This window comes from Dryobates pubescens, chromosome 4, assembly GCF_014839835.1.
Source record: "Dryobates pubescens isolate bDryPub1 chromosome 4, bDryPub1.pri, whole genome shotgun sequence".
In the NCBI taxonomy this organism is placed as follows: domain Eukaryota; kingdom Metazoa; phylum Chordata; class Aves; order Piciformes; family Picidae; genus Dryobates; species Dryobates pubescens.
The window spans coordinates 18008186-18034607 of NC_071615.1; the positions used below are offsets into that span (position 1 = coordinate 18008186).

Consider the following 26422-nt stretch of genomic DNA (forward strand, 5'->3'; position numbering starts at 1 on the left):
GGGACTGGTTTGGGGCTGGTTTAGGACTGGTTTGGGGCTCGTTTGCAGGGGCTGGGGCTGGTTTAGGACTGGTTTGGGGCTGGTTTGCAGGTGCTGGGGCTGGTTTGGGGCTGGATTGCAGGGGCTGGTTTAGGACTGGTTTGGGGCTGGTTTGCAGGGGCTGGGGCTGGTTTAGGACTGGTTTGGGGCTGGTTTGCAGGCACTGGGGCTGGTTTGGGGCTGGTTTGCAGGCACTGGGACTGGTTTGGGGCTGGTTTAGGACTGGTTTGGGGCTGGTTTGCAGGGGCTGGGGCTGGTTTAGGACTGGTTTGGGGCTGGTTTGCAGGTGCTGGGGCTGGTTTAGGACTGGTTTGGGGCTGGTTTGCAGGGGCTGGGGCTGGTTTGGGGCTGGATTGCAGGGGCTGGTTTAGGACTGGTTTGGGGCTGGTTTGCAGGGGCTGGGGCTGGTTTGGGGCTGGTTTAGGACTGGTTTGGGGCTGGTTTGCAGGGGCTGGGGCTGGTTTAGGACTGGTTTGGGGCTGGTTTGCAGGTGCTGGGGCTGGTTTAGGACTGGTTTGGGGCTGGTTTGCAGGTGCTGGGGCTGGTTTAGGACTGGTTTGGGGCTGGTTTGCAGGTGCTGGGGCTGGTTTAGGACTGGTTTGGGGCTGGTTTGCAGGTGCTGGGGCTGGTTTAGGACTGGTTTGGGGCTGGTTTGCAGGTGCTGGGGCTGGTTTAGGACTGGTTTGGGGCTGGTTTGCAGGCGCTGGGGCTGGTTTGGGGCTGGTTTGCAGGGACTGGGACTGGTTTGGGGCTGGTTTGCAGGGACTGGGGCTGGTTTAGGACTGGTTTAGGACTGGTTTGGGGCTGGTTTGCAGGGACTGGGACTGGTTTGGGGCTGGTTTAGGACTGGTTTGGGGCTGGTTTGCAGGTGCTGGGGCTGGTTTAGGACTGGTTTGGGGCTGGTTTGCAGGGGCTGGGGCTGGTTTGCAGGGGCTGGGGCTGGTTTGGGGCTGGTTTGCAGGGACTGGGACTGGTTTGGGGCTGGTTTAGGACTGGTTTGGGGCTGATTTGCAGGGGCTGGGGCTGGTTTGGGGCTGGTTTGCAGGGACTGGTTTAGGACTGGTTTGGGGCTGGTTTGCAGGGGCTGGGGCTGGTTTAGGACTGGTTTGGGGCTGGTTTGCAGGTGCTGGGGCTGGTTTAGGACTGGTTTGGGGCTGGTTTGCAGGGGCTGGGGCTGGTTTGGGGCTGGTTTGCAGGGGCTGGTTTAGGACTGGTTTGGGGCTGGTTTGCAGGGGCTGGGGCTGGTTTGGGGCTGGTTTAGGACTGGTTTGGGGCTGGTTTGCAGGTGCTGGGGCTGGTTTAGGACTGGTTTGGGGCTGGTTTGCAGGGGCTGGGGCTGGTTTGGGGCTGGTTTGCAGGGGCTGGTTTAGGACTGGTTTGGGGCTGGTTTGCAGGGGCTGGGGCTGGTTTGGGGCTGGTTTGCAGGGGCTGGTTTAGGACTGGTTTGGGGCTGGTTTGCAGGGGCTGGGGCTGGTTTGGGGCTGGTTTAGGACTGGTTTGGGGCTGGTTTGCAGGGGCTGGGGCTGGTTTGGGGCTGGTTTGCAGGGACTGGTTTAGGACTGGTTTGGGGCTGGTTTGCAGGGGCTGGGGCTGGTTTGGGGCTGGTTTAGGACTGGTTTGGGGCTGGTTTGCAGGGGCTGGGGCTGGTTTGCAGGGGCTGGGGCTGGTTTGGGGCTGGTTTAGGACTGGTTTGGGGCTGGTTTGCAGGGGCTGGGGCTGGTTTGCAGGGGCTGGGGCTGGTTTGGGGCTGGTTTAGGACTGGTTTGGGGCTGGTTTGCAGGGGCTGGTTTAGGACTGGTTTGGGGCTGGTTTGCAGGGGCTGGGGCTGGTTTAGGACTGGTTTGGGGCTGGTTTGCAGGCGCTGGGGCTGGTTTGGGGCTGGTTTGCAGCAGCTCCCTGGCAGGGCATGCAAGCATGCCGTGGCAGGGAGTGGATGTCAGCGTGGGGCTGAGCTGTGCTCGGCTGTGGGCCGATCTCCGGTGGGTCAGCCCCTGGCAGCCGCAGCAGGCAGGGTCTCCAAGGTCCCCCTGGCCGGGTGGTGCTGCCTGCTGCGGGCAGGCCGAGGAGCGGCCCCGGGGCCGTGCCGCCCGCAGCCTCTGTGCGCTGCTGCCACCTAGTGGCTGCCGTGGCTCTGTGCCCCCGGGGAAGGCAGTGCTGAGCCGCAGCTGGGGGGTGGCCCAGGGAAGCACACCGGGGGGCTGCTCAGCTTCCTCACCAGCTGCCCCTGCGGGAGCAGCTCCTGGGCCACAGCTCAGTGGGGCCAGGAGGCTGAAGAGGGCAGCAGTGGTGACTGCCACCGGGCTGGGGCCAGGGCTGGCAGGAGCCCCCTGGCTGAGGCAGCAGTGAGCCAGGAGCACCCTGCACAGCTACACCACCACACAGAGCTCAGGGCCGGGAGGGAGCTCAAGGCTCAGCCAGCCCCAACCCCCTGCCATGGCCAGGGACACCTCACACTGCAGCAGGTTGCTCACAGCCACCTCCAGCCTGGCTGCAAACACCTCCAGGCAGGAGGCTTCCACCACCTCCCTGGGCAGCCTGTGCCAGGCTCTCACCACCCTCCTGGCCAACAACTTCTTCCTCACAGCCACTCTCCAGCTCCCCACTTCTAGTTTTGCTCCATCCCCCCCAGTCCTATCCCTCCCTGACACCCCAGAGCAGAGGGGCAGGATCCTCTCCCTCCACCTCTGGCAATGGGCACTGGCAGCCCAGAAGGCTCAGCTCAGCTGCCCTTGGCCTTCTGGGCTGCCAGTGCCCATTGCTGGCTCCCTGTGCCAGGCCTGAGTCCTGACCCCCTCAGAGGTGTCCCAGACCCCTATCCCTCCCTGACACCCTTGCAGCCCCCTGCAGCTCCTGGAAGGCCACAATGAGGTCTGCTGGGAGCCTTCTCCTCTCCAGCCTGCACAACCCCAACTCTCTCAGGCTGTGCTCAGAGCAGCTCCAGCAGAGCTACACTTGAGAGCTGTGTCCTGCTTTGAGTGCTGAGCAGCTGAAGAAAACCTGACCAGAGACAGCCAAAGCCTGAGGCTCAAGAAGGTCAAGGGTGAAGTGCTGCACTTGGGCTACAGCCATGAGGCAGAGGCTGGGGAGCTGTTGGATGGAGAAGGCCCTGGGGGTGCTGGGTGCCAGCAGCTGGAGAGGAGCCAGGGGGTGCCCAGGGGGCAAGAAGGGCAGCAGCAGCCTGGGCTGGAGCAGCACTGGGGTGGCAGCAGGAGCAGGGCAGGGATTGTCCCCACTGGTGAGGCCACAGCTTGAGTGCTGGGTTCAAGTCTGGGCTCTCACTGCAAGAAGGAGATTGAGGAGCTGGAGCAGGGCCAGAGAAGGGCAAGAGAGCTGGGGAAGGGTCTGGAGAAGAGGGCTGGGGAGGAGCAGCTGAGGGAGCTGGGGGTGGTGAGCCTGGAGAAGAGGAGGCTGAGGGAGACCTCCTTGCTCTCTGCAGCTCCCTGAGAGGAGGCTGCAGCCAGCTGGGGCTTGGGCTCTGCTCCCTAGGCTCAGGGGACAGAAGCAGAGGCAATGGCCTGAAACTGTGCCAGGGGAGGGTTAGGTTGGAGAGGAGGCAAAATGTCTTTGGTGGCAGAGTGGTCAGGGCCTGGCAGAGGCTGCCCAGGGAGGTGGTGGAGTCCCCATGCCTGGAGGGGTTGCAGCAGCTGTGGAGATGGTGCTGGGGGCCATGGCTCAGGGCTGAGCCTGCAGTGCTGGGGGCAGGGATGGGCTGCAGCAGCTGGGAGCTCTCTGCCAGCTGCATGGATGCTGGGGCTGGGAGAGCTGAAAGAGTTCCCCAGCCAAAGGCATTCTGAGATCTGACTGCTCCTGCCCTGGGCTGGGCACTGGCCCTGGGCTGCTGGCAGGGAGGGTGCTGAGGGCTCAGTGCTGGCAGGGAGGGTGCTGAGGGCTCTCTGCTGGCAGGGAGGGTGCTGAGGGCTCAGCGCTGGCAGGGAGGGTGCTGAGGGCTCAGTGCTGGCAGGGAGGGTGCTGAGGGCTCTCTGCTGGCAGGGAGGGTGCTGAGGGCTCTCTGCTGGCAGGGAGGGTGCTGAGGGCTCTCTGCTGGCAGGGAGGGTGCTGAGGGCTCTCTGCTGGCAGGGAGGGTGCTGAGGGCTCTCTGCTGGCAGGGAGGGTGCTGAGGGCTCTCTGCTGGCAGGGAGGGTGCTGAGGGCTCAGCGCTGGCAGGGAGGGTGCTGAGGGCTCAGCGCTGGCAGGGAGGGTGCTGAGGGCTCAGCGCTGGCAGGGAGGGTGCTGAGGGCTCTCTGCTGGCAGGGAGGGTGCTGAGGGCTCTCTGCTGGCAGGGAGGGTGCTGAGGGCTCAGTGCTGGCAGGGAGGGTGCTGAGGGCTCAGTGCTGGCAGGGAGGGTGCTGAGGGCTCAGTGCTGGCAGGGAGGGTGCTGAGGGCTCAGTGCTGGCAGGGAGGGTGCTGAGGGCTCAGTGCTGGCAGGGAGGGTGCTGAGGGCTCAGTGCTGGCAGGGAGGGTGCTGAGGGCTCAGTGCTGGCAGGGAGGGTGCTGAGGGCTCTCTGCTGGCAGGGAGGGTGCTGAGGGCTCTCTGCTGGCAGGGAGGGTGCTGAGGGCTCTCTGCTGGCAGGGAGGGTGCTGAGGGCTCTCTGCTGGCAGGGAGGGTGCTGAGGGCTCTCTGCTGGCAGGGAGGGTGCTGAGGGCTCTCTGCTGGCAGGGAGGGTGCTGAGGGCTCAGCGCTGGCAGGGAGGGTGCTGAGGGCTCAGCGCTGGCAGGGAGGGTGCTGAGGGCTCTCTGCTGGCAGGGAGGGTGCTGAGGGCTCTCTGCTGGCAGGGAGGGTGCTGAGGGCTCAGTGCTGGCAGGGAGGGTGCTGAGGGCTCAGTGCTGGCAGGGAGGGTGCTGAGGGCTCTCTGCTGGCAGGGAGGGTGCTGAGGGCTCTCTGCTGGCAGGGAGGGTGCTGAGGGCTCTCTGCTGGCAGGGAGGGTGCTGAGGGCTCTCTGCTGGCAGGGAGGGTGCTGAGGGCTCAGCGCTGGCAGGGAGGGTGCTGAGGGCTCTCTGCTGGCAGGGAGGGTGCTGAGGGCTCAGTGCTGGGAGCTCTGCAGTGTGAGGCTGGGGAGCCTCCAAGGGCCTCCTGTCCCAGCCCCTGCAGGCAGCAGGCACAGCTCCAGCCAGAGCAGGCTGCCCAGGGACACAGCCAGGCTGAGCTTCAATGGCTCCAGGGATGAGGCCTCAAGCACCTCCCAGGGCAGCCTGTGCCAGAGTCTCCCCAGCCTCCCTGTGCAGAGCTCCCTCCTGGTGTCCAACCTCACTCTGCTCCAGCTCCAAGCCATTGCCTCTGGTCCTGTCCCCACAGCCCCCTCTGAGCAGTCCCTCCCAGCCTGCCTGGGGGTCCCTGCAGGTACTGAAGTGCTTCTGAAGGGGCTGAGGCTCTGGCTCAGCCCCAGGCAGGCAGCCAAGGCTGTCCCTGGGGGGAATGCTGCAGCCTCTTGCATCTCCTGCAGCTTGGCTCCTGCTGCCTTTGCCCAGCACTGGAGGGGGAAGCAGCAATGCAGGGCAGGAGGGAGAGAGCTCCACAAGAGCTTTGCCTTGAAGCAAAGGTCTCTTCCTGTCAAGCCTCTGAGGCCCTCCTCAAGCTTGCAGCAGAACAGGGCAACAACTCCACCAGCTGGGGCCACTTGCACCAGTGGAAGGTGCTCTGCTGCCCAGGGCTCTGGCAGAGGCTTTGCAGGTGGTTGGCTGCATGCCACAGAGCTGCCAAGCAGCTCCCTGCAGCCCTCAGCAGCTCAGGGATGTGCTGAGCTCCACTTGAGGCTGGAAGCTCCTGGCTCTGTGCAGGGGGCTGAACTCCTCAGCCCAGAGCTGGGCTGAAGGCCCTGAAGGGGCTGCAGGAGGGCTGGGCAGGGACTTGGGACAAGGGCTGGCAGTGCCAGGATGATTCTGCCCCTCTGCTCTGCTCAGCCCCCACCTGCAGCACTGCCTCCAGCTCTGGGGCCCCCAGCACAGGAAGGACCTGGAGCTGCTGGAGAGGGGCCAGAGGAGGCCACAGAGATGAGCAGAGGCTGCAGAACCTCCCCTGTGGGGCCAGGCTGGGAGAGCTGGGGCTGTGCAGCCTGCAGAAGAGAAGGCTGCAGGCAGACCTCAGAGCAGCCTCCCAGTACCTGAAGGGCTCCAGGAGAGCTGGGGAGGGACCTGGGACAAGGGCTGGGAGTGCCAGGCCCAGGGACAATGGCTTTGAGCTGGGAGAGAGGAGACTGAGAGTGGAGAGGAGGAAGGAATTGTTTGCAGTGAGGCTGGGGAGACTCTGGCACAGGCTGCCCAGGGAGGCTGTGGCTGCCTCCTGCCTGGAGGTGCTCAGGACCAGGCTGGATGAGGCCCTGAGCAGGCTGTGCTGGTGGGAGGGGTCCCTGCCCATGGCAGGGGCTGGAGCTGGCTGATCTTGCAGGCCCTTTCCAACCCCAGGCACCCCCTGGCTCTGTGGCACCAGCTCTCCCCTGCTGCCCAGCAGCTGGCAGCTCCTCCTTGAGCAGCCAGGGCAGGAGAGGCCCCAGGCTGCAGCAGAGGGCTTCTGCCTCCCCCTGTCCCCCTGCCAGCCCCCTGTTAGGGCCAGCACTGCTCTCCTGCATTCCTGCTAAGAGCTGAGACCTCTTGACTGTGGTCCCAAGGGGGTGCTGAGCTGCAGTGCAGAGCAAGAAGCTTTGGCTTTCTGCCCCTCAGCCCTGCAGGTGGCAGCTGGGGGCTGCTCTGCCTCCTCCAGGGAGGCTGTGGCTGCCTCCTGCCTGGAGGTGCTCAGGACCAGGCTGGATGAGGCCCTGAGCAAGCTGTGCTGGGGGGAGGGGTCCCTGCCCATGGCAGGGGCTTGGAGCTGGCAGATCCTGAAGCTCCCAGCCCAAGCCCTGCTGTGACTCTGTCACCACAAAGTGCTGCCTGGGGGTGGGCAGAGCTGCTGTGGGCTCCAGCTCTGAGGCCCTGCCCAGGCTTTGCTCAGCTGCTTCTTGTTTGCCTTCCAGGGATTGACTACAAGACCACTACTATCTTGCTGGATGGCAGGAGGGTCAAGCTGGAGCTGTGGTGAGTGTGGGGGGTCGGCTTTGGCTCCCAGAGCAGGGGTGCTGAGCGCTGCTGGGAGCTGTGCTGAGCTGTGGGGAGCACAGAGCAGCCCCAGGCATGCAGTGGGGCTTGCTGGGTGATCCTGCAGTGAGGGCAGGGCAGAGCACAGCAGCCATCTCACCATGAGGAAGGACTCCTTGCACCTCAGGGTGCTGGAGGCCTGGGGCAGGCTGCCCAGGGAGGTGCTCGAGCCTCCATCCCTGCAGCCACCCCAAAGCCAGCAGGATGTGGTGCTGGGGGTGCTGCTCAGGGTGAGTCAGGCCTGGCAGTGGGGCTGGGCTGGGGGATATCCAGAGGCCCCTTCCAAGCCCCAGCACCCTGAGACTGTGCAGCCAGATCCCTTTCTGCTGCTGGGGCAGCACAAACAGCCCTGCAGTAGGGTCATGGACTGGGCTGTGTTGGAAGGGACTAGGAAATTCACCCAGTGCAAGCCCTGCAGCCAGCAGGGACAGCTGCAGCCACCCCAGGCTGCTCCCAGCCCCAACCAACCTGCCCTGCACTGCTGCCAGCCATGGGGCAGCTCCCAGCTCTCTGGGCAGCCTGGCACAGGCTCTCCCCACCCTCAGCACCAAACCTTTCTCCCTTCTCTCCACTCTCAGTCTCCCTCTTGCAGTTCCAACCATCCCCCCTTGGCCTGGCCCAACAGGCCCTGCTCAGCAGTCTGTCCCCAGCTCTCAGGGGCAGCAGGGGAGGAGCAGCAGGGGAGGTGCACAGGGGAGGTGCAGAGGGAAGGAGCAGCAGGGGAGGGGCAGCAGGCCAGCTGCAACAGGGGAGGTGCTGCAGGGGAGGTGCTGCAGGGGATTCAGCTCTCCTCCCTTCACAGCTGTCCCTTTCCTCTCTGCAGGGACACCTCAGGGCAGGGAAGGTTTTGCACCATCTTCAGATCCTACTCCAGGGGAGCCCAGGTGAGTGCTGCCCTCAGTGCCCCTTGGGGCTTTTCCTTTCAGCTGTGAGAACCTTCCAGGAAGCAGCCAGCAGTGGTGACCCCCAGGGAGCAGTGCTGGGCCCCAGCCTGGTCAATATCTTCATTGATGATGTGGAGGAGGGAATGGAGTCCATCAGCAGTGAGTTTGCAGAGGACACCAAGCTGGGGGCAGGAGTTGATTTGTTAGAGGGCATAAGGGCTCTGCAGAGGGACCTGGACAGGCTGGGCAGATGGGCAGAGGCCAAGGGCAGGGATTGAACACACCCAAGTGCCAGGGGCTGCACATTGGCCACAGCAACCCCAGGCAGTGCTACAGGCTGGGGGCAGAGTGGCTGAGAGCAGCCAGGCAGAGAGGGACCTGGGGGTAGTGATGGGCAGCAGCTGAACAGGAGCCAGCAGTGTGCCCAGGGGGCCAAGAAGGCCAAGGGCATCCTGGCCTGCAGCAGGCAGAGTGTGGCCAGCAGGAGCAGGGAAGTCCTTGTGCCCTGTGCTCAGCACTGCTCAGGCCACCCCTGGAGTCCTGTGTCCAGCTCTGGGCTCCTCAGCTCAAGAAGGACATTGAGAGACTTGAAGGTGTCCAGAGAAGGGCAACAAAGCTGGGGAGGGGTCTGGGGCACAGCCCTGGGAGGAGAGGCTGAGGGAGCTGGGGTTGCTTAGCCTGCAGAAGAGGAGGCTCAGGGGAGACCTTCTTGCTCTCTGCAACTCCCTGCAGGGAGGTTGGAGCCAGCTGGGGGTTGGGCTCTGCTCCCAGGCAGCCAGCAGCAGAACAAGAGGACACAGTCTCAAGCTGTGCCAGGGGAGGTTCAGGCTGGAGGGGAGGAGAAAGTTCTTCCCAGCAAGAGGGATTGGCCCTGGGGATGTGCTGCCCAGGGAGGTGGTGGAGTCCCCATCCCTGGAGGTGTTCAGGAGGGGCTTGGATGAGGCCCTTGGAGCCCTGGGTTAGCTGTCAGGAGGTGCTGGGTGACAGCTTGGACTTGATGAGCTCTGAGGTCCTTTCCAAGCTCAGTGACTCTCTGATTCTGTGAAGTTAAGAGCTGTGGAGAGGAGCACATCAGGCATCAAAGGAAAGGCTCTGTGTTAATGCCAAGAGGCTCTGGGTGTCACCAGTATGGGATGAGGGGAGGGAAGGGGCTGAGGTGGGTTGAGAAGTGGCTGAGGGACAGAGCTCAGAGTGCAGCTGGAGGCCTGCAGCTCCTTGTGTTCCCCAGGGACCAGCACTGGGTTTGGTCTTCTTCAGCATCAGTGAGCTGGCTGGAGGCACAGAGGGGACCCTCAGCCTGTGTGCTGGTGGCACAGAGCTGGAAGGGTGGCTCAGGCTATGCTGCCATTCAGCATGACCTGGGCAGGCTGAGAGCTGGGCAGAGGGAACCTCATGAAGTTCAAGCAGGGCAAGTGTAGGCTCCTGCCCCTGGGGAGAGCAACCTCCTGCAGCAGGGCAGCTGAGGAGAGACCTGCTGGGAAGCAGCTCCAGGGAGAAGGAGCTGGGAGTGCTAGGGGACAGCAAGCTCCCCAGGAGTCAGAAATGTGCCCTAGGGGCCAAGAAGGCCAAAGGTGTCCTGGGGGCATGAGGAAGAGTGTGGCCAGCAGGGCAAGGGAGGTTCCCCTCCTCCTCTGCTCTGCCCTAGCAAGGCCACATCTGGAGCCCTGGGTCCAGTCCTGGGCTCCCCAGTTCAGGAGGGACAGAGAAGTGCTGGAGAGAGTCCAGGACAGGCTGCAGAGCTGCTGAGGGGCCTGGAGCAGCTCTGGGAGCAGCAAAGGCTGAGAGCCCTGGGGCTGAGAGCCTGCAGAAGAGCAGCCCCAGAGGGCAGCTGAGCAATGCTCAGCAAGAGCTAAAGGAGCTGTGGGGGGCAAGAGGCTGGGGCCAGGCTCTGCTGAGTGCTGCCCAGGGCCAGCACAAGGGGCAAGGGGCAGCAAGTGTCAGGCAGGAGGTTGGAGCTGAGCAGGAGGAGAAAGTTGTTTGGGGTGAGGCTGCTGGAGGCCTGGAGCAGGCTGCCCAGAGAGGTTGTGGAGTGTCCTGGGGTGGAGAGCTTCCAACCCCCCTGGGCACTGTGCTGCTGGGCAAGCTGCTGGGGGTGCCCTGCTGGAGCAGGGGCAGCTCCAGAGCTCCCTTCCAGCCTCCCCCTGCTGGGGCTCTGTGAGGGAGTGCCAGACCTTCCTAGGCTGCTGTGGGAAAAGCCTCCTTGGGGCTCTGCTCAGTTTCTGGAGCAGGACTCAGAAGCTGAGGGCATGGAGGACAAGGCCTGGCCCTGCCTGCCCCTCCCTGTCTGAGCTCCTGCTTTGGGAGCTTTGTCAGGTTGGTTGGATTGGGGCTTCCCCAGGGGAGCTCTTCCAGCTTGTGTTGCCTTCATCAGCTCCAAAGGTAGGAAGTCTCCTCCTTGCATGGTGGATGCAGACTTCAAACTGGAGCAGCTCCTAAAGAAGGCTGCAGAAAACAGCAGACAGAGTTGGCCATTTGGAGCCTCTCCTTGGGGCCCTGCTCCAGAACAGCATCTGAGCAGCAGAGCAGCTTCAGAGCCAGCAGCTGCTGGTGGCTGACAGAACCTCCTCACTGTTGTGTTGTCATCCTTGCAGGGACCCTGACAGAGCTCCTCTGGGACACAGCTGCCCTGAGGAGGTCAACTGCTGCATTTTCCTTTGTGGTGCAGCACTGCCTCCAGCTCTGGGGCCCCCAGCACAGGAAGGACCTGGAGCTGCTGGAGAGGCTCCAGAGGAGGCCACAGAGATGAGCAGAGGCTGCAGAACCTCCCCTGTGGGGCCAGGCTGGGAGAGCTGGGGCTGTGCAGCATGGAGAGGAGAAGGTTGCAGGGAGACCTCAGAGCAGCCTCCCAGCACCTGAAGGGCTCCAGGAGAGCTGGGGAGGGACTTGGGATAAGGGCTGGGAGTGCCAGGCCCAGGGCCAATGGCTTTGAGCTGGGAGAGAGGAGACTGAGAGTGGAGAGGAGGAAGAAATTGTTGGCAGTGAGGCTGGGGAGACTCTGGCACAGGCTGCCCAGGGAGGCTGTGGCTGCCTCCTGCCTGGAGGTGCTGAGGGCCAGGCTGGATGAGGCCCTGAGCAAGCTGTGCTGGTGGGAGGGGTCCCTGCCCATGGCAGGGGGCTGGAGCTGGATGGTGTTGAAGCTCCCTTCCAACCCAGCCCAATCCATGACTCCATGAGCCTGTCCCTGACACCTTCACACTGACAATCAGCAGGAGGTTCTGGGTAGAGGCTGAGGCTCTGCAAGGAGCTTCCCACCAGGAGCACAAGGGGGGCTTGGAGACTGAGTTTCCCAGGAGGGCTTGGGCAGGTTGCCTGGGAGGGCAGCAGGCAGGGTGGCCTCAGCAGGCTGGCAGCTTGGAGGGGAGAGCAGCCCTGGGCTCTGAGCAGGCGCTGCTGGGGAAGGGCCTGCCAGGGAGGGCCTCACGCTCGGCCTTCCCACACAGAGCTGAGTGTTCCTCCAGGGCAGTGTTGGACCTCCTGAGGAGGCTGCAGAGTGGCAGAGCAGTGTGCAAGCACAGAGCACACCTCCAGGGGAGCTCTGCTCTCCTCCCCAGCACAGCCTCAGGCTTTGCCCAGGCTGGGCTGCAGGCTGGGCCCTCCCCAGCCAAGCGACTCCTGCGGGGCACTCGATGCCTTCCCCAGCACTGCCTCCCCCCCAGCTGCCTGCTCACACAGCCACAGGCTCTCCCTGGCCAGCAGGAGCTTCCTCCTCTCCAAAACAGCTGGAGGCAGGCAGCTGGGCGGGGCGGGGCGGGGCTGGGCTGGGCAGGGCTGGGATGAGCTGGGCTGGGCAGGGCGGGGCTGGGCTGCACTGGGCGGGGATGGGCTGGGATGGGCGGGGCGGGGCGGGGCTGGGCAGGGCTGGGATGAGCTGGGCAGGGCGGGGCTGGGCTGGGCTGGGCTGGGCTGGGCTGGGCTGAGCAGGGCGGGGCTGGGCTGCACTGGGCAGGGATGGGCTGTGATGGGATGGGATGGGCGGGGCGGGGCGGGGCTGGGCTGTGCTGGGCAGGGCGGGGCTGGGCTGGGCTGGGCAGGGCTGGGCTGTGCCAGGCTGTGCTGGGCTGGGCTGGGCCGGGCTGGGCCAGCTTGGGCTGGGCAGGGCTGGGCTGGGCAGGGCAGGGCTGGGCTGTGCCGGGCTGGGCCGGGCTGGGCTGGGCTGGGCTGGGCAGGGCTGGGCAGGGCTGTGCTGTGCTGGAGGAGCTGGTGCAGAGGGGCATCAGTCTCTTCCTGCAGCTCTCTCTGCCTCAGGAGCTGCTGTCAGGAGCCCTGATCAGCCTGCCCTGCCCTGCCCTGCCCTGCCCTGCCTGCCCTAGCAGCTCCTCTGTCTCCTCAGTGATGCAAGGAGCTCCTTGCCACAAGCCTCCCCCCTGAGGCACACTGCAGTGCCTGTGAGCCTTCTCCTCTCTGATCATTGCTCCCCTGGCCTTTGGATTTCCCTGCTCCCATCTCTGCTGCTTTCCTCATCCCTTCTCTCCTTGGGTCTGCTGGGCCAGCAGCTCCTGACCAGGTCACTCTTGACTCACAGAGTGCCCTGGGCTGGGAGGGAGCTCCAAAGCTCACCCAGCCCAACCCCCTGCCCTCAGCAGGGACATCCTCCACCAGCTCAGGCTGCCCACAGCCCTCTCCAGCCTCACCTTGATCTCCAGGGCTGGAGCCTCAGCCCCCTCCCTGGGCAGCCTGTGGCAGTGTTCCAGCAGCCTCCTGGGGCACAACTTGCTCCTCACATCCAAGCTCAATCTGCTCTGCTCTGCTCTGAAGCCATTGCCCCTGGGGCTGTCCCTGCAGGCCTTTGGGAACAGTCCCTCTGCAGCCTTCCTGTAGCCCCCTTCAGGTCCTGGCACCACAGAACAGAATCATTTTGGTTGGCAAAGGTCTTTCAAGCTCATCCAGTCCAACCATTCTCCAACTGTGCCATGGCTGGTGCCAAACCATGGCCCTCAGCACCACAGCTCTGCCCCTTGGAAACACCTCCAGGAGGAGGGAGGCAAAGCCTGCACTTGTGGAGCTCTCTCCCTCCTGCCCTGCATTGCTGCTTCCCCCTCCAGTGCTGGGCAAAGGCAGCAGGAGCCAAGCTGCAGGAGATGCAAGAGGCTGCAGCATTCCCCCCAGGGACAGCCTTGGCTGCCTGCCTGGGGCTGAGCCAGAGCCTCAGCCCCTTCAGAAGCACTTCAGTACCTGCAGGGACCCCCAGGCAGGCTGGGAGGGACTGCTCAGAGGGGGCTGTGGGGACAGGACCAGAGGCAATGGCTTGGAGCTGGAGCAGAGTGAGGTTGGACACCAGGAGGGAGCTCTGCAAAGGGAGGCTGGGGAGACTCTGGCACAGGCTGCCCTGGGAGGTGGTGCAGGCTCCATCCCTGGAGCCACTGAAGCTCAGCCTGGCTGTGTCCCTGGGCAGCCTGCTCTGGCTGGAGCTGTGCCTGCTGCCTGCAGGGGCTGGGACAGGAGGCCCTTGGAGGCTCCCTCCCAGCCCAGGGCAAGCTGTCAGTGTGGCCTCTGCTCAGGCAGCTGGTTTGGGTAGCTGCTGCTGAGCTCCTTCAGGGCTCCTCAGCATGCAGGGAGCTGGTGGAGGCTGAGCTGGAGGCTCTGCTCTGCCTTCCCTGCTTGCTGCAAGTCCCTTACCTGCCTCAGATCCTTTCAGTCAGGCTGCCCAGCTGCTGGAGGAGTCTCCCCCTTGCCTGCCAAGATGTTCTATCCAAAGCTGAGTGATAAATGACCCCCCTCCCCATCCCCCTCAGTGTGGTGAGCTGGTGGGAAGTGCTTTGGCAGCAGGACACAGCAGCCCAGGAGCCAAGGCCTGAGGTGCCAGCTGGAAGCCATGGCCACACGTAGCTCCCAAGGAGCAGGCAGCAGAGACAAAGTGTTCTGCTTGCTGTCAGCCCTGGGACCTTTTGTTTGTGCTGTCCTTCATCCTGTGGGCCAGAGAAACCCAGGCTGGAGGGGTCCTCCAGGCTTCTTCCACAGCAGCTCTGTGCCAGCAGGGGAGAGCAGCAGCGAGATCTTCCCTGGCCACCTCCTGCTCTGCCCAGGCTGAGCTGAGCTCCCTGGGGGAGCCCTGGCTGCCCCCCAGCACAGACCTGCTGTGCTTGTGCAGGGAGAGGCAGCTCTGGGAGCATCTGAGAAGCCTTTGTGGAGAAGTCTTCTTGGCCCTGTTGGGTCAGCAGGCTGCTTCCCTCCCACCCTGAGCTGCTGCTTGCTTGCAAGCCTGCTGTGAGCCTGCAGGGGAGAGGCCAGAGGAGGCCCCAGAGATGCTGCCAGGGCTGGAGCAGCTCTGCTGGGAGCACAGGCTGAGGGAGCTGGGGCCGTGCAGCCTGCAGAGGAGAAGGCTCCAGGGGCTCCTCAGAGCTGCTGCCAGCACCTGAAGGGATCCTGCAGGAAGGCTGCAGAGGAACTTTTGCTGAGGGGGTCTGAGCCAGGCCAAGGGGGAAGGGTTTGGAGCTGAGGCAGAGCAGGGTTAGAGTGGAGCTGAGGAAGAAGTTGTGGAGTGTGAGGCTGGGGAGCCTCTGGCCCAGGCTGCCCAGGGAGGCTGTGGCTGCCTCCTGCCTGGGGGTGCTGAAGGCCAGGCTGGATGAGGCCTTGAGCAAGCTGTGCTGGTGGGAGGGGTCCCTGCCCAGGGCTGGGGGTTGGAGTGGATGATCTCTGAGGTCCCTTCCCACCCAAACCAGACTGTCAGTGTGTTGGAAGCCACCTGGGCACTCAGGGAACAATTCCTGCTGCTCCTCTGTCATGTTGAGTGAGTTCCCATCCTGAGCACACTCTCCCAAGCAGAATTCTGTGAGGATCCTGAAGAAGGAGACAGCTCTGCCTTGGGAGGCTCTGCAGAGGGGGAGCAGCCCCCTGCCTGTGTGCTGCCTGTGTGCTCTGCTCCCCAGGGCTGCAGATGGCAATGACAGAGGCTTTGGGATGTGTGCTCTGGAAACCTGGGGTCTGCAGCGTGCCAGAGCTGCTGGGAAGAAGCAGGAGGTGATCTGGCAGCACCATCAGCTGGCCAGAGGTCTCTCAGCTGCTGCCTCCATCTGCTGCTGGGCCTAAAGCCCATGGTGGGGAGGCTGAGCACAGAAGCTGTGTCCAGCTCTGGGGCCCACAACACAAGAGACAGAGACCTGCTGGAGAGGGTCCAGAGGGGGCCACATCCTCTTTAGCATCTTCATTGATGAGCTGGAGGAGGGCATTGAGTCAGGCATCAGCAAATGTGCAGCTGACAGCAAGCTGGGGGCAGAGGTTGGTCAGTGAGAGGGCAGAAGGGCTCTGCAGAGGGACCTTGCCAGGCTGGGCAGATGGGCAGAGGCCAACAGGATGGCATTCAACAAGTCCCAGTGCCAGGGGCTGCACTTTGGCCACAGCAACCCCAGGCAGTGCTACAGGCTGGGGGCAGAGTGGCTGAGAGCTGCCAGGCAGAGAGGGACCTGGGGGTGCTGATTGACAGCTGCCTGAACATGAGCCAGCAGTGTGCCCAGGGGGCCAAGAAGGCCAAGGGCATCCTGGCCTGCAGCAGGCAGAGTGTGGCCAGCAGGAGCAGGGAAGTCCTTGTGCCCTGTGCTCAGCACTGCTCAGGCCACAGCTTGAGTCCTGTGTCTAGCTCTGGGCTCCTCAGCTCAAGAAGGACATTGAGAGACTTGAAGGTGTCCAGAGAAGGGCAACAAAGCTGGGGAGGGGTCTGGGGCACAGCCCTGGGAGGAGAGGCTGAGGGAGCTGGGGTTGCTTAGCCTGCAGAAGAGGAGGCTCAGGGGAGACCTTCTTGCTCTCTGCAACTCCCTGCAGGGAGGTTGGAGCCAGCTGGGGGTTGGGCTCTGCTCCCAGGCAGCCAGCAGCAGAACAAGAGGACACAGTCTCAAGCTGTGCCAGGGGAGGTTCTGGCTGGAGGGGAGGAGAAAGTTCTTCACTGAGAGAGAGAGATTGGCCCTGGGGATGTACTGCCCAGGGAGGTGGTGGAGTCCCCATCCCTGGAGGTGTTCAGGAGGGGCTTGGATGTGGCCCTTGGAGCCCTGGGTTAGCTGTCAGGAGGTGCTGGGTGACAGCTTGGTCTTGATGACCTCTGAGGTCCTTTCCAACCCCACTGATTCTCTGAGAACCTCCCTGGCCCTGCTGGCCACACTTCTCTCATTGCCCCCCAGGGTCCCATGGGGGGGAAGTGCAGGAGGTGCAGGTGGCAGCTGCCAGCAGGCTGAAAGGCTCTGTCCTTGAGCACCTTCCTGGCAGGAGCAGCCTGCACCAAGGGGGTCCTGGCCTGCTCCTCTTGGCAGGAGGGACCTGTCAGTGCAGAGACTCAGCAGACTTCCCTGCCCTTGCTGGCAGTTTGTCTTGGAAGGGACTCCCCAAGCCCTCTGCTTTGCTGTTCCCTGGCTCTCCTCCCTCCACATGTGCAGCCTTGGAAGCTGCAAGTGGAAAGAGACACAGCAGAAGGGAACAGAAGGCTCAGAGCCTCTGGGTTCTCTCCAGGCTGCATTTGCAATGGGAGGGCTCCTGCTGGAAGAGGCTTCTTGGTTGGCTTCTGGGGAAGCAGCTTTGGGGTAGTGGAGTTTTTCAGCTGTGGAGAATCAGGAGTGGCTTGGGCTGGACCTTCCCAGCTCACCCAGTGCAAGCCCTGCAGCCAGCAGGGACAGCTGCAGCCACCCCAGGCTGCTCCCAGCCCCAACCAACCTGCCCTGCACTGCTGCCAGCCATGGGGCAGCTCCCAGCTCTCTGGGCAGCCTGGCACAGGCTCTCCCCACCCTCAGCACCAAACCTTTCTCCCTTCTCTCCACTCTCAGTCTCCCTCTTGCAGTTCCAACCATCCCCCCTTGGCCTGCCCCAACAGGCCCTGCTCAGCAGTCTGTCCCCAGCTCTCTTCTGTCCCCTTGCAGCACTGCAAGGCCACCAGGAGGTCTCCCTGGAGCCTTCTCCTCTGCAGGCTGCACAACCCCAACCCTCCCAGCCTGGCCTCCCAGCAGAGGGCTTCCAGCCTCCCAGCACTGCTGTGGCCTCCCCTGGCCCTGCTCCAGCAGCTCCCTGGCTGTGCTGAGGGCTCCAGAGCTGCCCCAGCCCTGCAGGGGAGGTCTCAGCAGGCACAGCAGAGGGGCAGGATCCCCTCCCTGCCCCTGCTGCCCACACTGCTGGGGCTCAGCCCAGGCCAGGCTGGGGCTGGGCTGGCAGCACTCAGGGCCAGCTCTGCACCCCCAGCACCTCCCCCCCAGGCTGGATTTGTGCTTGGGATTGCCCTGGCCCAGGGGCAGGACCTTGCACTTGGCCCTGTTGAGCTCCATGAACATCAGTGATATGAACAGTGGGGTCAAGGCACCCTCAGCAGCTCTGCAGATGGCAGCCAGCTGGGTGCTGGGGCTGAGGGGCCATCAGGGGTGGGATGGCTGCCAAAAGGCCCTGGGAAAGCTGGAGAGGTGCAACAGGAGCAAGGGCAAAGCCCTGGATGCCAACCCAGGCTGGGGGTGAGGAGGTTGAGAGCAGCCCTGCAGGGAAGGGCTTGGGGGTGCTGGGGGTGGGGAGGAGCTGGGCAGGAGCCAGCAATGGGCACTGGCAGCACAGGAGGCCAAGGGCAGCCTCAGGGCTCCTGTGCTGCCAGTGCCCATTGCCAGGGTTGGAGAGAGAGAGGATCCTGCCCCTCTGCTCTGCTCTGGGGAGACCTCACCTGCAGGGCTGGGGCCAGGTCTGGGACCCCCAGCACAAGAGAGACCTGGAGCTGCTGGAGAGGGGCCAGAGGAGGCCACAGAGATGCTCAGAGGCTGCAGAACCTCCCCTGTGGGTCCAGGCTGGGAGAGTTCAGCCTGGAGAAGGCTGCAGGCAGACCTCAGAGCAGCCTCCCAGGACCTGAAGGGCTCCAGGAGAGCTGGGGAGGGACTTGGGACAAGGGCTGGGAGTGCCAGGCCCAGGGCCAATGGCTTTGAGCTGGGAGAGAGGAGACTGAGAGTGGAGAGGAGGAAGAAATTCCTTGCAGTGAGGCTGGGGAGACTCTGGCACAGGCTGCCCAGGGAGGCTGTGGCTGCCTCCTGCCTGGAGGTGTTGAGGACCAGGCTGGATGAGGCCCTGAGCAAGCTGTGCTGGTGGGAGGGGTCCCTGCCCATGGCAGGGGGCTTGGAGCTGGCTGATCTCTGAGGTCCCTTCCAACCCACCCCAGAGCATTCTGTTCTTCAGGCTCAGCTCCAGGCATGACTCTGGGTGAGGTTTGCAGTGGTTCTGTGGCTCTGCCCTGGCCCTTTCCCCCCCACCATGTGCTGCAGTTGTGCCCCTGCTGAGTGTTTTGCCCTGCCTGGGGGAGTTGTCAGGTCCATGGCTCTGCTCAGGCTCCCACCCTGTGCCTCACAGCCTTTGGCAGCAGCACATCCTCAGGGCTGTGTGCCAGCAGCTCTGGGGAGTTTGTGTTTCCCATCTCTCTGATGGATTTTCCAGTTCAGGGCCTGAAGGAGCAGCTCTGCTGGGGCTGGGGGGGCTCTGACTGGTACCAGGACACATGCTGGCAGCTCCCTCCCTCACTGTGCTGTCTGTAGGAGCCCCTCAGGGGTCAGGACTGGGAGCAGGGCTGTGGAACATCTCTGTCATCCCCATGGGCACTGGGGTTGGGGCACCCTCAGCAGCTCTGCAGATGGCACCAAGCTGTGTGGCTCAGCTGGCAGCTGGAGGGAAGGATCCATCCAGAGGGACCTGGACAGGCTGGAGGGAAGGGATCCATCCAGAGGGACCTGGGCAGGCTGGAGGGAAGGGATCCATCCAGAGGGACCTGGGCAGGCTGGAGGGAAGGGATCCATCCAGAGGGACCTGGACAGGCTGGAGGGAAGGGATCCATCCAGAGGGACCTGGGCAGGCTGGAGGGAAGGGATCCATCCAGAGGGACCTGGGCAGGCTGGAGGGAAGGGATCCATCCAGAGGGACCTGGGCAGGCTGGAGGGAAGGGATCCATCCAGAGGGACCTGGGCAGGCTGGAGGGAAGGGATCCATCCAGAGGGACCTGGGCAGGCTGGAGGGAAGGGATCCATGCAGAGGGACCTGGGCAGGCTGGAGGGAAGGGATCCATCCAGAGGGACCTGGACAGGCTGGAGGGAAGGGATCCATGCAGAGGGACCTGGGCAGGCTGGAGGGAAGGGATCCATCCAGAGGGACCTGGACAGGCTGGAGGGAAGGGATCCATGCAGAGGGACCTGGGCAGGCTGGAGGGAAGGGATCCATCCAGAGGGACCTGGGCAGGCTGGAGGGAAGGGATCCATCCAGAGGGACCTGGGCAGGCTGGAGGGAAGGGATCCATCCAGAGGGACCTGGGCAGGCTGCAGAGCTGGGCACAAGGCAGCCTCATGCAGGTCAGCAAGGCCAAGGGTAAGGTCCTGCAGCTGGGGCAGGGCAATCCCCAGCACAAACCCAGGCTGGGTGAGGAGTGGCTGAGAGCAGCCCTGAGGAGAAGGCCTTGGGGGGGTCAGTTGGTGACAGAGTCCCCAGGAGCCAGCACTGGTCCCTGGCAGCCCAGAGGCAGCTGAGTGCTGAGCTGCAGCCAGAGCAGGGAGAGCAGCAGCACAGGGAGGGGATTCTGCCCCTCTGCTCTGCTCTGCTCAGCCCCCACCTGCAGCACTGCCTCCAGCTCTGGGGCCCCCAGCACAGGAAGGACCTGGAGCTGCTGGAGAGGCGCCAGAGGAGGCCACAGAGATGATCAGAGGCTGCAGAACCTCCCCTGTGGGGCCAGGCTGGGAGAGCTGGGGCTGGAGAAGAGAAGGCCATTAGGGCTGGCTGGCTGAGGCCCTGAGCACCCTGGGCTGGGGGGAGGTGTGTTGGGAGTAGAGGATCTTTAAGGTCCCTTCCAAACCAAACCAGTCTGGGATCTGTGTTGGACCAGGCTGCAGCTGAGGCTCTCCTTTGCCACCTGAGCACCCCTTCTTGCCTCAGGGACTTGCCTCAGGGCCAGCTGTTCCTGGAGGATCTCCTCAGTTCAGAGGGGACTGATGGTGCTGAGCTTGCTGCTGAATGCTCTGTTGCCCTGCAGCCAGCTCAGCCTGGTTTGCCTTACCCTCAGCCTGCTCTGACTGCCCCTGGGCCTCTCAGCTGGTGCTGCCTGCCCCACCAGGCTGCTCCTCCTGCAGTGCCAGCTCCTCCATGGGTCTCACTTCAGGGCCAGTGCAGCTGCCCTGCTGCAGAGTAACTGTGTCCAGCTCTGGGCTCCTCAGCTCAAGAAGGACATTGAGAGACTTGAAGGTGTCCAGAGAAGGGCAACAAAGCTGGGGAGGGGTCTGGGGCACAGCCCTGGGAGGAGAGGCTGAGGGAGCTGGGGTTGCTTAGCCTGCAGAAGAGGAGGCTCAGGGGAGACCTTCTTGCTCTCTGCAACTCCCTGCAGGGAGGTTGGAGCCAGCTGGGGGTTGAGCTCTGCTCCCAGGCAGCCAGCAGCAGAACAAGAGGACACAGTCTCAAGCTGTGCCAGGGGAGGTTTAGGCTCTAGGTGAGGAGAAAGTTCTTCCCAGAAAGAGGAATTGGCCACTGGGCTGTGCTGCCCAGGGAGGTGGTGGAGTCCCCATCCCTGGAGTTGCTCAAGAGGGGCTTGGATGTGGCCCTTGGAGGCAGGGGTTAGTAGTGATGAGGTCTGTGGTGCCAGCTTGGACTTGATGCTCTCTGAGGTCTCTTCCAACCTTGGTGATGCTGTAACCTTGGAGAGGCTGCTGTGTCCCTGCCTGCCAAGCAGAGTGACAAGAATTCAGGAGGGTGAGGGGAGAGCTGCAGCCAGGCTGCTGGATGTGCACAGCTGGCAGCGAGTGGCAGCTGCTGGGGGCCCTGCAGGCCATGCTCAGCCTCCTCCCCTGCTGTCCTGCTGCCTGGCTGGCCTCAGAGCTGCTGTGGCTCAAGGACAGCTCCCCCAGCAGGAGCTGCTGGGGCAGTGGTGGTGGCCAGCAGGCTCTCTGTGGTCCTGAGCCCGGCTTTAGGGTGAGGATGGAGGCTCTCCAAGGCGCTGCTCCACGGCTGCAGGCACAAACCTCCCTCGAGCGGTGCCTGCGTTGGTGCTGCAGCTCAAGAGGTGGTTGGGAAGTGAGCTGTGGGTGGGGGCTGACGGTCAGGAAGGAGGATGTGGGCCTGAGGGTTGGGGGGAAGGCCCTAGAGTGAGACCTTTGAGCTAAGCCTCTGGAGTTTGCCACCACTGTTGTGCTTTGTTCGTTCTCTGCTGGTGCAGAGGTGACCCAGAGCCACAGAGAGCCTTCAGCAGAGCCCAGCCTGCAGGGGCAGGGAACTGCTGGGGAGGGTCCAGGGCAGGCTGCAGAGCTGCTGAGGGGCCTGGAGCAGCTCTGGGAGCAGCAAAGGCTGAGAGCCCTGGGGCTGAGAGCCTGCAGAAGAGCAGCCCCAGAGGGCAGCTGAGCAATGCTCAGCAAGAGCTAAAGGAGCTGTGGGGGGCAAGAGGCTGGGGCCAGGCTCTGCTGAGTGCTGCCCAGGGCCAGCACAAGGGGCAAGGGGCAGCAAGTGTCAGGCAGGAGGTTGGAGCTGAGCAGGAGGAGAAAGTTGTTTGGGGTGAGGCTGCTGGAGGCCTGGAGCAGGCTGCCCAGAGAGGTTGTGGAGTGTCCTGGTGTGGAGAGCTTCCAACCCCCCCTGGGCACTGTGCTGCTGGGCAGGGTGCTGGGGGTGCCCTGCTAGGGCAGGGCTTGGGCTGGGGGAGCTCCAGAGCTCCCTTCCAGCCTCCCCCTGCTGGGGCTCTGTGAGGGAGTGCCAGACCTTCCTAGGCTGCTGTGGGAATAGCCTCCTTGGGGCTCTGCTTAGTTCCTGGAGCAGGACTCAGAAGCTGAGGGCATGGAGGACAAGGCCTGGCCTCCAAGGAGGGTGAGCTCCAGAGCTCCCTTCCAGCCCCTGCCATTCCCTGATTCCACGAGTGCAGCTCTTCTGTGAAGGGGGAGAAGCTGAGGACTGTTTGTGCCTCTGTGAGTTTGCGGCAGATTTGTGACAGGAGACTCTTGTGCTCCTCCACATCCACAGCCATCAACCTCTTCTGCTCCTCCTGTGCAGGGAGACTGTCGGAGCCCACAGCAGGACCTGGGACCGAGTTAGCCCAGATCTGTTGTGGCCGTTTGTGCCCCAGGAAGCGCCCAGAGAGCGCTCCTGGAGCCCTGCTCCGCCCTGCAGCCCTTCGTGGCAGCTGCCCCCGGGGCCCTCGGCTGACGCTGCCGTTCCTCCCCCAGGGCATCCTCCTGGTGTATGACATCACCAACCGCTGGTCCTTCGACGGCATCGACCGCTGGATCAAGGAGATCGACGAGGTGAGAGCGCAGGGCTGGGGCGGCTGCTGCAGGGCCCCCACAGGCGCCCGGGCACGGCTCCCCGGGGCTGCCGCCTCCGACGTGGGCGCGGCTCTGCCGTGGGCGTGGCTGTGCTATCGGCATGGCTCTGCCGTGGGCGTGCCTCTGCCGTGGGCGTGGCTGTGCTATCGGCATGGCTCTGCCGTGGGCGTGCCTCTGCCGTGGGCGTGGCTGTGCTATCCGCATGGCTCTGCCGTGGGCGTGCCTCTGCCGTGGGCGTGCCTCTGCCGTGGGCGTGGCTGTGCTATCAGCATGGCTCTGCCGTGGGCGTGGCTCTGCCGTGGGCGTGCCTCTGCCATGGGCATGGCTCTGCCATGGGCGTGGCTCTGCCATGGGTGTGGCTGTGCTATCAGCATGGCTCTGCTATGGGCAGGCTCTGCCATGGGCGTGGCTCTACTACTGGTGTGGCTCTGCCATGGGTATGCCTCTGCCCTAGGCGTGGCTCTGCCCTGGGCGTGGCTCTGCTATGGGTGTGGCTTTACTGTGGGCGTGGCTCTGCTAAGGACATGGCTCTGCCATGGGCACAGCTCTGCTGTGGGTGTGGCTCTGTGGGCATGGCTCTAGCGTGGGCGTGGCTCTGTTGTGGGCATGGATCTGCCATGGGTGTGGCTCTGCCATGGGGGTGGCTTTACTGTGGGCGTGGCTCTGCCATGGGCATGGCTCTGCTAAGGACATGGCCCTGCCATGGGCATGGCGAGCTCCACAGGTCCCTTCCAGCCTGCTGACCCCCCCTGGCTGCTGGCCCCCCCTGGCTGCTGGCACCCCCCTGGCTGCTGGCCCCCCCTGGCTGCTGGCCCCCCCTGGCTGCTGGCACCCCGCGGCTGCTGGCCCCCCCTGGCTGCTGGCACCCCCTGGCTGCTGGCACCCCCTGGCTGCTGGCACCCCGCGGCTGCTGGCCCCCCCTGGCTGCTGGCCCCCCCCGGCTGCTGGCCCCCCCCTGGCTGCTGGCCCCCCCCGGCTGCTGGCACCCCCCCGGCTGCTGGCACCCCCCCGGCTGCTGGCCCCCCCTGGCTGCTGGCCCCCCCTGGCTGCTGGCCCCCCCCGGCTGCTGGCCCCCCCCCTGGCTGCTGGCCCCCCCCGGCTGCTGGCCCCCCCCTGGCTGCTGGCCCCCCCTGGCTGCTGGCCCCCCCCTGGCTGCTGGCACCCCCTGGCTGCTGGCACCCCCTGGCTGCTGGCCCCCCCCTGGCTGCTGGCACCCCGCGGCTGCTGGCACCCCCTGGCTGCTGGCCCCCCCTGGCTGCTGGCACCCCGCGGCTGCTGGCCCCCCCCCTGGCTGCTGGCACCCCCCCGGCTGCTGGCACCCCCCCGGCTGCTGGCACCCCCTGGCTGCTGGCCCCCCCGGCTGCTGGCACCCCCCCGGCTGCTGGCCCCCCCCTGGCTGCTGGCACCCCCTGGCTGCTGGCACCCCCCTGGCTGCTGGCCCCCCCCTGGCTGCTGGCCCCCCCCTGGCTGCTGGCACCCCCTGGCTGCTGGCACCCCCTTGGCTGCTGGCACCGCAGCCTGGCTCTGATCTCTCCCCTCCTTCCTGGGGTGTTTTGCAGCATGCCCCCGGGGTGCCTCGGATCCTGGTGGGGAACAGGCTGCACCTGGCCTTCAAGAGGCAGGTGCCCACGGAGCAGGCCAGGGCCTATGCAGAGAAGAACTGCATGACCTTCTTTGAGGTCAGCCCCCTCTGCAACTTCAACGTCATCGAGTCCTTCACCGAGCTCTCCCGCATCGTCCTCATGCGCCACGGCATGGAGAAGATCTGGAGGCCCAACAGAGGTCTGCCGGGACGGGGAGGCAGGGGCAGGGCTGTGGGCAGCAGGCTGGGAGGGGGAGGCAGGGGCAGGGCTGTGGGCAGCAGGCTGGGAGGGGGAGCCCTGGGCAGGGCTGTGGGCAGCAGGCTGGGAGGGGGAGGCAGGGGCAGGGCTGCACACAGCAGGCTGGGAGGGGGAGGCAGGGGCAGGGCTGTGGGCAGCAGGCTGGGAGGGGGAGGCAGGGGCAGGGCTGTGGGCAGCAGGCTGGGAGGGGGAGGCAGGGGCAGGGCTGCACACAGCAGGCTGGGAGGGGGAGGCAGGGGCAGGGCTGTGGGCAGCAGGCTGGGAGGGGGAGGCAGGGGCAGGGCTGTGGGCAGCAGGCTGGGAGGGGGAGGCAGGGGCAGGGCTGCACACAGCAGGCTGGGAGGGGGAGGCAGGGGCAGGGCTGTGGGCAGCAGGCTGGGAGGGGGAGGCAGGGGCAGGGCTGCACACAGCAGGCTGGGAGGGGGAGGCCTGGGCAGGGCTGTGGGCAGCAGGAGGCAAGAGGGGCTCCAAGGGAGGGGTGGGTCCAGATGCGGCAGGGAGGGAGGAGTGCCCTGGGTGAGAGGAGCTGCAGCAGAGCCAGGAGCTGCAGCTGAGCCAGGAGCTGCAGCTGAGCCAGGAGCTAGAGCTGAGCCCTGCAGGAGCTGCAGCTGAGCCAGGAGCTGCAGCTGAGCCCTGCAGGAGCTAGAGCTGAGCCAGGAGCTGCAGCTGAGCCCTGCAGGAGCTAGAGCTGAGCCAGGAGCTGCAGCTGAGCCCTGCAGGAGCTGCAGCTGAGCCAGGAGCTGCAGCAGAGCCAGGAGCTGCAGCGGAGCCCTGCAGGAGCTGCAGCACAGCCAAGCTGCCTGCGCTGGTGCAGGAGCCTGGCAGGCAGCTCGGGAGGGCAGCTCCGCATGTCTGGGACCTGAGTGGCTCGGGGGGAATCCTCCAGCTCTCCTCTTACTCCGGGTGAGGCAGAGGGCAATTAAGTTCACAGCTTGAAAGCACCTGAAGCCAAAGCCGGTGTGGGATGAAGCCCAGCTCAGGAGCTCTGTCCTTACCCCTCCCCAGCCTCTGCCCCCTCGTTTGGAGGGCCAGGGAGGCAGGGGGAGCTCCAGGAGCAGGGAGGGACTAAAGTGCAGCCCTTCAGCATGAGCCAGGCACAAGAGCTGCAGGGTGCAGGCTCCAGGGGAAGGCTCAGCCAAAGAGCCTTAACTCCATGCAGCAGGAGAGGTGAGGAGAGACCTGCTGGGAAGCAGCTCCAGGGAGAAGGAGCTGGCAGTGCTGGGGGACAACAAGCTACCCAGGAGCCAGAAATGTGCCCTGGGGGCCAAGAAGGCCAAAGCTGTCCTGGGGGGCATGAGGAAGAGTGTGGCCAGCAGGGCAAGGGAGGTTCCCCTCCTCCTCTGCTCTGCCCTAGTGAGGCCACATCTGGAGCCCTGGGTCCAGTCCTGGGCTCCCCAGTTCAGGAGGGACAGAGAACTGCTGGGGAGAGCCCAGGGCAGGCTGCAGAGCTGCTGAGGGGCCTGGAGCAGCTCTGGGAGCTGAAAAGGCTGAGAGCCCTGGGGCTGAGAGCCTGCAGAAGAGCAGCCCCAGAGGGCAGCTGAGCAATGCTCAGCAAGAGCTAAAGGAGCTGTGGGGGGCAAGAGGCTGGGGCCAGGCTCTGCTGAGTGCTGCCCAGGGACAGCACAAGGGGCAAGGGGCAGCAAGTGTCAGGCAGGAGGTTGGAGCTGAGCAGGAGAAAGTTGTTTGGGGTGAGGCTGCTGGAGGCCTGGAGCAGGCTGCCCAGAGAGGTTGTGGAGTGTCCTGGTGTGGAGAGCTTCCAACCCCCCCTGGGCACTGTGCTGCTGGGCAGGGTGCTGTGGGTGCCCTGCTGGGGCAGGGCTTGGGCTGGGTGAGCTCCAGAGCTCCCTTCCAGCCTCACCCTGCTGGGGTCCTGTGACCCCCCCCCGTGCCTGCCTGGAGCTCTCAGTGTGCCCCACTGGCAGCCTGGGCAGCAGCAGCTTTGCCATCCTTGATGGGGAACCCTTCACATGGATCCTCAGCTCCTGCTCCCTGTTTGCCAGCCCTGGGCACCAAACTGTCTGCCACTGGCCTGGCTGCCAGGCTGGCTTCTCCAGCTGCTGCAGGGCTGGTGAGCAGGGTCTGGGCTGCACTCGGACCCCTTCCCGAGGCAGGGCTGTGGGGCTGCCCCCGGGGGCTGCGGCGCTGCCGCCCGCGGGCAGCAGCCTGGCGCCGGCGGCAGGCCAGAGGTGAAGGGCGCCCTCGTGTGGCCGCTGGCGGGGAAGCCCCCTGCGGGCAGGCTGCCCGCGGTGTGCAGGCAGCTCAGGGGACTCTGGGAAGCCTGGAATAGGGCAGGGACTTCTCCTGTCTTGGTGGCATCTCTGCTGCTGGAGGTGCTCTGCAGAGGGCAGACCCTTTGGGTGCTGCTCCCCATAGC

At 64.8% G+C, this 26422-nt stretch overlaps 1 protein-coding gene across 1 annotated transcript in view; it reads left to right on the forward strand.

Moving 5' to 3' along the window:
- The window catches only part of RAB40C (RAB40C, member RAS oncogene family), a 47564-nt gene that overhangs the window by 19522 nt on the left and 1620 nt on the right, over positions 1 to 26422 (forward strand). Inside the window, exons 3-6 of the mRNA XM_054161359.1 lie at positions 6987 to 7047; positions 7931 to 7991; positions 22109 to 22186; positions 23767 to 23989. Of these exons, the coding sequence (XP_054017334.1) occupies positions 6987 to 7047; positions 7931 to 7991; positions 22109 to 22186; positions 23767 to 23989 (423 nt within the window). The remainder of the gene's footprint in view (positions 1 to 6986; positions 7048 to 7930; positions 7992 to 22108; positions 22187 to 23766; positions 23990 to 26422) is intronic.